Source organism: Nycticebus coucang, chromosome 7 (genome assembly GCF_027406575.1).
Source record: "Nycticebus coucang isolate mNycCou1 chromosome 7, mNycCou1.pri, whole genome shotgun sequence".
Taxonomy (NCBI): Eukaryota; Metazoa; Chordata; class Mammalia; order Primates; family Lorisidae; genus Nycticebus; species Nycticebus coucang.
In genome coordinates, this window is record NC_069786.1 from 111481 (window position 1) to 121762 (window position 10282).

The 10282-nt window shown below is 42.1% G+C and overlaps 1 protein-coding gene across 1 annotated transcript; it reads left to right on the forward strand.

The window, feature by feature from the left end:
• Positions 1 to 496: 496 nt before the first annotated feature.
• LOC128590424 (beta-defensin 104A-like) lies at positions 497 to 4254 on the forward strand. The gene is made up of 2 exons (XM_053597741.1): positions 497 to 554; positions 4094 to 4254. Exons 1-2 carry the CDS (start codon positions 497 to 499, stop codon positions 4252 to 4254), a joined length of 219 nt encoding a protein of 72 aa, XP_053453716.1.
• Positions 4255 to 10282: the final 6028 nt, after the last annotated feature.

Consider the following 10282-nt stretch of genomic DNA (forward strand, 5'->3'; position numbering starts at 1 on the left):
TTTGATGATATGTTTTATTTCTGTATGTTTATTCTAGAGGGATTTTGGGAGGGATGAACTTGAACCACATTTACCTACACTATTATCAACAAGAAGCTTCTGACTGATGTTTATCTAAAGCAATTAAATGCCAGTTTAACTGAAAACAGAACAGAAAGTCCTCTCGCCTGAATCACATAATGTTGGAGTGGAAGGGTATCTTAGAGAACATCTAATACTACTGTAATTCTTGTTCCAGATGGGGAGGCAAATGAGGTGCCTGGGCCTTCCCACAGGGCACTCACCTTTCCCTATCCTTAGCTCTGTTGAGCCTATGTTTCTGATGCCCCCACACTTCCCCCTCACACTGCGTCCTGGTGCATGCTCCTGGGGACATTGACTCTCGACGTGCTTCAGTACCAGAAGCAGCACTCTGCCCATAAAAACAGCAGCCCCTGTTCTGTCCCAGGACGGTTCCTCTAAGCTGCCTCTGCTTCCCTCCACCAGCCCATGTACTATGAGGATCACAGTGCTGTTTTTAGCCATTTCTCTTCTGCTCTACCAAGACCCTCCAGGTAAAAAGAGGCTCTCAGCTAGACATAACACAGTGGCAAAGGGTGAGAGGTGGGAAGAAAAACTCAATTCAGAAGAAAAGTCCTGAAGGATTCAGCAGCCTCCTTCAATCCCAGCCTTTGTCACTTGCATATTGGATCCATTAGGAAAGTGCAGGGACACCATTCATGTACACCTCCCAGCTTTAAGACTGGAAGTTCTAGGAAGAAAGACAAAGGTAGGAGTCAGAGTTCTTATATATCACTAAGCCCTGGCTGCCCATAGTAGCTGCTCCTCCTGGACTCCTCGGCTATGGGGACCCACCATCCATGCTTACTCCATTGCAGGGCAGCTGCAGTTACTCCTTGCTGGTTTGTGGAGTGGAGTGAGATGCCTTCTGCCATCTGCCTCCTTCTAAACAACTTTGCACTGGATGGAAAGGGGGCCTTCTAAATTTTACAATTTTTCATATCAGGTTAAAAGATTACAATCAAGAGGAATGCAGTGAACTTAGCAGGCAAAAACATAATTTACTGATAACACAAATAGCAGGTGCCTTTGGAGTCTGCTAAGGAAATTTCAAGGTTGGACTGAGATGTCAGCAATCTTCTGATCCTGTTTTAATTTGTGTGCAAAGAAGCCTACAATTTTATAATATTAGATTTGGAAAGGATATAAGAGATCATCTAACCTAATTTCCTCCTTTTAAATGCTGAGCCTGCTTCATAATATAGTGCATGGAAGTAATTTTCTCAAAGTTGCTCATCAGTCTAGCTGTACTGAGACCAAACCAAATGATTTGATTCCTAGACTCTATGGCTCCCAAGCTTCCCTTTGGGTTTTCTGAGGCTCTAAGGAATGCAGCGTGCATCCTTTCTCTCTTCCCTATGGGGTCTCTGCCATGATTCAGATGGTTCATCATTTCTCTCAAAGAGCACATGTTGAGCTTACTTCTTCCTGTTCTGTCTTCCTGGATCATTTTGGATGGACACGTCCATAAAACTCTGCTATCGGCATATTCCAGGTTTGTCAAAATATGATAGTAATTTATTCATCAGAAAATAGGTTTCCCTCAGCCTGTGATCACAAGACAAAGAACCTGTCAAAATAGAAAGCCTGAGTCAGGCTACTGCAGAACTCGGGGGTGGGAGGCACACATGCAGAGCTGGATGCCTCTGCCCACTGGGGCTCTGGTCTACTTATCCATGAAAAGGGGCCTTAAGAGGAAGATGCTCTGGGAGGGAAACAGCAGCACTGGCCAACTCTTGTCTCCTGCTGCTCCTGCTGTGGGTAGTTTTATCTCTCACAAACCCTCAGCCCCTCAAACACCCACTAGCACTGGGGACAGGGGCAGAGGAGGGCAATTACTTATTTGAGAAAGAGAGCCAGCCTAATTTGGTTGACCCCAGAAGGTATCTATTGCTTAGAATATATTTATTGCTTGATTCATAGATTATATTCTCCCTTTGGCATTCTGTTTACTCAGACTCTAAGACATATCAGTTGGGCTTTCACTCCAGCTTTGACATCTAAGTTGCTGTATGACCTCAGGTTAGTCATTTTCCTTCTCTGGGCCTTAATTCCATCTCTAAATAGATGGCTTATGAGGGCTTGCTTGGAACTGACACTCTAGCACTTTAAAGACTATATTCTCTTTCCTAGTCTATTTTGCTTCTCCCTGAATTCTAAGCTTCGTGTTTCCTGCACACACCTGGTAGCCTCCTGTTCCTCCTCTAACTCCAGGCTGTAATGTGCTTGACTCCAAACATGTTGGAAGTTATAGATCTGCTACCCAGCCTCTACATAATTACTCAACATAATAAATACTACAGCTCGTCTCATCCCTTTCTTCCTTGCCTTCTACTCTTACCACAGTGGCAGAGGTTACAGCAAATGAGGCTTTTCTTCCACCCACCATGGGGGCATTACAGCCATGGGACTCATAATATCCTGTTAAGCCTATGATTCAGTCAAGGCATTTCTTAGTTCTCACCTACACCCTAACCCAACAACTTTGACACTTATGCATTGGAAAGAAGAGGATTTTCTTTACTAGGACAAAAGAAAGACAGAAAACCCTGGTCCAATTACAATCAACCCTGCTGAGTTCCCCTGCACCTCTATTTTGTGGAGAATGATGGTAGGTGGGAGGAGAGAAGGACTTAGGTGGGGTAAGGATGGGCTCTTGAGCTATGACTCCTGCCAGGGCTCACTGCACAGCAGACTTTCTGCTCTCCAGTGCTCTCTCAACACCTTCCTCAATGCCTGGTTCATGCTGAATCTGTCAGAGGACCTCAAGCAAAGTCCTTCCAATCTGTTGCCTACTTCCTGTGCACCTTCAGGCTCACCTCTCAGCAATCCTAGCATTGCTTTAAGATGCTACCTGTTGGGCAGTGCCTGTGGCTCAGCGTGTATGGCGCCAGACTTATGTACCAAGGGTGGTGGGTTCAAACCCGGTCCCAGCCAAACTGCAACAAAAAAATAGCCAGGCATTGTGGTGGGCACCTATAGTCCCAGCTACTCGGGAGGCTGAGGCAAGAGAATTACCTAAGCCCAAGAGCTGGAGGTTGCTGTGAGCTGTGATGCCACAGCACTCTACCCAGGGTGACAAAGTGAGATTCTGTCTCTAAAAAAAAAAAAAAAAAAAAAAAAGCTACCCGTTTGGCATGCCGGGTAATGAGATTTAAAAAGCTGCTTTTCACATCTCCTGCACATTTTTGGGGGCTAAGGGCCAAAAATCAGGATTCTGGTTTATTCTAGTTTCCTCTACTCTACTCAGGTCTATTCTAGTCTATTATAGTTTATTCTAGTCCACTCTACCCATCATTTACTCAGCAGGCTCTTACTGAGCTCATGTTATGTGCCTCATACCAAGTCTATACCAGTGAGCAGCACAAACGTGGTTCTCACATTCAGAGAGCTCAAATTTAAATTGGAATAGCAAATAATGAAAAAAATATGTAACTACAACTTGGATTGTAAAATATTAACATGAAAGAATAATATGTGCATGGCAAGGAAAATAGTTTTGGGGCATTTAACTACATGAAGGAAACAGGGAGAGGTTTCCCCAGCTTTATGACCCTAGGGTTGAGAGACCAAAGTTCAAAGAGTACATTCACAGGAGGGAAGAAAAACCTTTGAGGCAAAGGGGACAGTGCAAGTGAAGGCACCGGAATAGCCTGGAATAGCAAAGAGTCAGTGCAGGGCCACAGCAGGAGCCAGGGCCACAGAGGAACCAGGGCCACAATAGAACAGCATGAGTTTGAAGAGGTGGCCCAGGATCAGATCAAGATAACTTTGAGACCAGGTGGTGGGCTTGGTTGGATTTTGTCAAAAAGTAATGGTAAACTGTCAAGGAGATTTTAAGAAGAAAGTCATTCTGGCTGGGAACCAGAGGGCCAAGTCAGTCAAATAGGAAAGTGCTGGAGAATTGAGGTCCTAGGAAGAGCTCAGCCACCATTTCCTAGCTCTCGCCACCCCTCCACTGAAGAAACTTGCTGCCAATCTGGCCTGTCAGTGCTAGGCCACAATAATCACAGTGACTTATCTTGTTATCTAGTGAGAAGTGAACTTGAAGTGGACAGAATATGTGGTTATGGGACTGCTCGCTGCCGGAGGAAATGTAAAAGCAAGGAATACAGAATTGGATTATGTCTCAACACCAATGCATGCTGCTTGTTGAAATGGGATGATGGCATGATGAATTTCACAGAATCCTGAAATGCAGTTGTGCTGATCCCTAGAGTTGCTGGAAGCAAGATCTCTGTGCCTTCCCTTGCTGAGGCCTCACTGCAAGGATGTTCCCTGTGCCACCAAGGATGTAACCATCAAATAAGATCTGCTGACCTTCCATTCAAAGCATAGCAATGCAGGGGTCACAAAAGAGCACAGGCCCTCTTTGCCCCAGTGGGCCTTCTGGGTTGAAGATAAATGAGGACAGCAATACAGGTTAGGCATGATTTTTGAGTCTTTAAAAACTGAATGTCCCCACACACACACACCGCTCAGCACCTGTAGCTCAGTGGCTAGGGCACCAGCCACATACACTGGAGCTAGCAGGTTTGGACACGGTCTGGGCCTGTCAAACGACAATGACAACTACAACCAAAATGTAGCCGGGCATTGTGGTGGGTGCCTGTAGTCCCAGCTACTTGTGAGGCTGAGGCAAGAGAATCACTTAAGCCCAAGAGTTTGAGGTTGCTGTGAGTTGTGATGCCACAGCACTCTACAGAGGATGACATAATGAGACTCTGTCTCAATAAATAAATAAATAAATAAACTGAACCCCCCCCAAGTAGGCATATCTAATAAGCAATGAACCTTAATAAAACATCATTTGTTTTTGCTTGAATGTTATCAATTTATCTTAGTAATCCCAATTTTCTTTCTTGATCACAAGTTCTGCTTAGCATTACATATATATACACACACACGTGTGTGTGTGTCTTTTGTTAATTAAAAGGCAAAATAAATCAATGTTAAGTGCATCCTGTTTGGAATATGTTTCAAAACATAGACTTCATAGGGGAAAAACAAGAGATGTCATGTGATGACAAGGTAAGGGATCCCATCATAACTTATGTGGCTGAGCTGGGTCCCATCCAGCAGGGGGCGGGAGAGAGCAGCCCTGCACCAGGCTAGGCTGTATCCACACTCCTGCCCTCCAAGAAACTGACAAAAAAAGAAAAAAAAGAAGTAATAAAACATTTGATCTGCCTTTCCTGTACAAATCATATTTTGGGGTCACCAAGAGGTTTATGAGGAAAAGCTTCTCTCTATAAAAGTAGTCCTCTACTATAAAAGAAGCTTTATAAACACTTCTCTCTATAAAAGTATAAAAGGTAATGAATGAGGAGAGTCTCCATTTCGTAGACATGTAGGCAAAGTAATCCAGCCAATGAACATCAGTAGCCCCTAAAATAAGCAAGAAAGACATCCTGCTATCCTGTGCCTTCTAATCAACATACACAGTGCCATGGATGAGCTGAAGGCAGGGTAGGCAGAAGCATCTTCACCTTTTTGTGTGGATGGATTGTGCCCTTTGTGCTAACAACTGTATATTGAACCTTCATGGAGCTATTACCTGGATTCAAAATGCAGTTAATCTTGTTTCATCCTTTGATAAGCTTCTTCTTCCTAAATTATTTCAAAGAATAATAAATTATTTCAAAGATGCCCACCTGAGAACACTTTGGAATGTATAACTCAGAGAAAGGAATTATTTTTTAAAATGTCACCACAATACTATTATTATCCCTGGAAAGAAAAAATCAGCAATAGATCCTTAATATAACTTAATAGGCAATCAGTATTCAAATGATCCTGATTATTTCACAAGTGACTTTTTAAGACTTGTTTTCTTAGAATCAAAACCCTACAAGGTGACATATCGCATTTGGTTGGTTGTCTCCAGGGCTTCTTGCATAGGTGGTGTAGTAGACTTACTATACCAGTGCTGAAATACTGTGCCCAAACTGGAATGCAAATCTGGGGAAGTCTCTAGTTCTTACCACTGCAATTATAGGGATGAGAGGAACCTGTTAAACAGCACCCAAGGGTGCTGCATCTCCAAATGCAGAATACAGAATATGCCATGTGCTTTGTATTTCTTATACTATGTTTGTGTCCTTCATTATTCTTTGTGGTTTACAAAGTCCTTTCAATACATAATTTCTTTTGGTTTTCACATTCAGCTCTTCAATTATGCGGAGTAACAACATCATCCCCACCTTTCAGATGTGAAAGCTAGGGCTCAGAGGGACCAGGGCTTTCCTGATATTGTCCAGAATATTAGGTAAGGCCAAGCCTATGCCCTGTAGCTCAGATGCAAATCAGACCTCACAGTATGGCACAAACACAAGGAGCCCAGAATCCCAATGCTACCATGCAGCCAGTAGCCTTAGGAAGTTTACCTAAATGATTTGTGCCTTGATTTTCCTTTCTGCAATGCAACTGTTTTACTACACAACACTTACAAGCACAGACTCGACTTCTAGGCCCACATTAAAATTATTTTTGTTTTGGGAGGTGCCTGTGGCTCAAAGGAGTAGGGCGCCAGCCCCATATGCTGGAGGCGGCGGGTTCAAACCCAGTCCCGGGCCAAAAACTGCAAAAAAAAAAAAAATTATTTTTGTCTCTGAATTAAATTTCAGTTTGATACTTTGCCAAAAAAGAGGCAATCTTGTACCTTCCAGTGTAATAACAGAGCAGAGCAAGGCACTTCTACAAGCCTCAGTCAGCACCACTAGTAGTAACAGCCAGAGTGGTAATGACATGTTGAAAGAAAATTATCTCATCGTTCAGTGAAATCAGGGTGGTCTTAGTTTCTGACTGTCCCTAAAAGCCCGAGGTCTTGCTTACTGTCCTGGTGTTCTGTCCCTTCACTTTCCAAAGAGGCTGGGTTCTAGAACAGTGCTTCCCTGGGTATACTTCACAGTCACATTTATGAACCGCTACCCTCAGCACTAAAGGGAATTACAAAGTCAGACTGTTTTAATATCATGGCTTAATAATAAAAGAACAATAGTATATTGTTCTATTTTATTGTTTCCAGAACTGGCAGGAAATAAAGTGTTTGTACTTGATGCACTGCACACACAATAGAAAATTCAATTACATTTCTGTTTTTCTTCCTTGAAGGATTACTACAGATCTGAGGGCTGCAGTTCACATTGGAAGATCCGTAACCCTTTGAAACGGTCCTAAGGAAAATCAGTATCATTTTGGACATTTTTTATTTTATACATTATTCATTGTTTATCATGTGAAGTTATGAAAGACAGAGACAAGAGACATAGAGAAATTGAAGACTGACCAAGCAAATACCTGGGTGAGCAGATGCACTACTCAGATTCTTACTGGAAAACTCAAGTGCACAGGGGATAAGATTTTTTTTTTTTTTTTTAGACAGAGTCTCACTATGTGGCCCTTGGTAGAGTGCCGTAGTGTCACAGCTCACAGCAACCTCAAACTCTTGGGCTTAAGTGATTCTCTTGCCTCAGCCTCCCAAGTAGCCGGAACTACAGGCACCCACCACAATGTCCAGCTATTTTTTGGTTGTAGTTGTCATTGTTGTTTGGCAGGCCCAGGCTGGGTTCAAACCCGCCAGCTCCGGTGTATGTGGCTGGTGCCCTAGCCGCTGAGCCAGAAGGTGAGATTTTCAACACTGTCTCATGTTGTTTCTTGCCTTCCAAGTGACCTCCCATTTTTATAAATCCTAGAAAATATGACTGCGAGAATGGAAACCATATGACAGACAAATCTAAGCTCCAAATTCGCTGTGGAATCAGCTTTGAATGCTTTTATTGCATTTGAAATGACCCCCAAAAGAAAGTAAACCCAGAGGAGACTCACAGAAAAGTAAACCGAAGATTTCTACATGGATTTTCTCGTCCTTCGATTTTAGATCTTAAAGACTACTAGGTCCACTAGGACCTCATTCACATCGGCACAGATGCCCCTCTACTAGGAAAGAGAAGGTGAGGTCCTGAGTCTTCTCAATATGGCAAAGTCAAAGACAGATTTGGGCTCAGGAGCAGCAGATCTTGGGAGGCAGTGGAGTTACTTTTGTGGCTAAATTGAAGAGAAAAAAGTTATCAACTTATGAGGACTTGGAAGGAGTTGAAATACTTTTCAGTTATGAGAAACCAAGCAAAGAGAACAGAAGCAGCAGGGAGGAAACATATCATTCCCGTGAAAACATTCTTTTTCTTCTTATGTCTATGACTACCAAGAATTCTTCCTCCTTTCCAAAGGAATTTTCTTCCTACCCCTTACCTCTGAGCATCTCTTTATTTACCTCCAGTCCATTCAGTTATCTTAGTGTTCACATTACACAGGCAAGGCCAGATCTTTACTCCTTAATTCACACATATGTACACACACCAGAGTGGTGGTTACTTACACACTGTTACACAGTTTGAGTCATGATTTCAATTCATGATTCATCACTATTAGTATCTTAATAGTAGAATTGGTTTGTTTTTTTTTTTCTTTTTATAGGGAAGACAAACATATATAGAAATAAGTTGCCTATCTACTCTTAGAATTTGCATCATTTATAGAAAATCCCAATTCCAAGCTTAAATGATGACAAATGCAAGTGTAAGAAACAGCTATTGGACCAGAAAATAAAAGCACAAAAAGTTGTGGGTGAGAAAATAAGAGAAAATTTGCTTATGGGTGAGGCAGCAGCAGCTGTTTACCTCCCCTCCTGATCATCTGCATCCTTCTGACATTCAGTTGTAAGAATCTAGTGCAGTGGTTCTCAACCTTCCTAATGCTGCAACCCTTTAATACAGTTGCTCATGTTGTGGTGACCCCCAATCATAAAATCATTTTTGGTTGCTACTTTATAACTGTAATTTTGCTACTGTTATGAATTGTAATGTAAATATCTGATATGTAGGATGTATTTTCATTGTAACAAACTGAACATAATTAAAGCATAGTGATTAATCACAAACCAATATGTAATTATATATTGTGAAATATTTATTTCTAATTATAAATAAAATTTTGTCTTGAAGCATAGTGTAGCATGGGTAAGGGTCTTAATATAACAATGGTAAACTACATTGCTACATTTTGCAACAGTATGCTGAAGGTTGAGATTGCTTCTTTCTCACCAGATCATAAATTCTTGGGGCAGTCTTTGCAAGAACACAACAAAGATCACCTTCCACAACAAGTCTACTTCTGTATTTAGACTTGATAACCAACCAGCTGGAAAACTCTGTTTCACAAAGATATCTTGCTAGAAATGGAAGAAGAAGGTGCAACACAGTCTCAGACAGAACAGGAAATGACTGCAAACACTTGATCCAGAATTTTGTAACTGGCATTGTAGAGAAATCAGTTCTTGCTGCATCACTGTTAATAAGTTCAATGAACTTCTCTTGTGCTGTCTCAGGAACATCTTCAACTTTGACTCTGAATGGGCTTCTGGCAAGTACAAATGGGGTGTCAGGTAGATCCTCCTGCCCCAGCCTTTCGAGTAAGGGACTATAGGTTCATGCCACAACATCAAGCTGATTTTTCTGTTTTTTATAGATACAGGCTCTCAACATGTTGTTCAGACTGGTCTTCAACTCTTTGGCCTCAAGCAATCCTCCTTCCTCAGCCACCCAAAGTGCTGGAATTCAGGTGTAAGCCACTATACCTGGTTCCCAATGTTGTCTTTGAATGGAGAGATTTCTTAATTCCTTAAAATAAAAGATGTGAGTGAAGCTACTGCTCTCCCTCCCTGCTTCACAGAGTTGAATCTGTCGTGAGAGCTATAAGGAGTGACTTCTGTGCTCTGTAGCTGAGACATCTGCTGTGCACACTTGTCCAGAGCACTGGGCTTCACTGTCACTTCCCAGATGCCCAAGTCTCTGTCTTTGTTGCTGCCTCTTTCTCTATCCACTTTCCCCTTTCTCTTAGAAGAGTATATGCATTTTCATTTACATTTTTAATTACATTTTTTCTGTCTGAACCAAAATGTGCATGCCAATGAGACACGTGACATAAGCACTGCCCTTTCCAGAGTTCACAGATGTTGTATTGAACGTTTGTGATTGCCAAACTCTTCCACTAAAGCCTATGCTAGTTTGGTTAATCCAAAACAGGCTGCCTGGTGATTCATGGCTGACATAATGCAACAAATAAAAACTCATTCATGGTGAAGGAGACTTTTGTGATCCCCTAAAAGTTAAAATTCATCATGAAGGAGATGGGGAAGAAGAGCCTTTTGTTTACAGAAAACCCA

Bases quoted from the DNA above. Each gene is read 5' to 3' on its own strand.
- LOC128590424 (XM_053597741.1), top strand. From the start codon at position 497: ATGAGGATCACAGTGCTGTTTTTAGCCATTTCTCTTCTGCTCTACCAA. The intron at 555-4,093 runs GTAAAAAGAGGC...CTTGTTATCTAG, and splicing joins GCTCTACCAAGACCCTCCAG to TGAGAAGTGAACTTGAAGTG.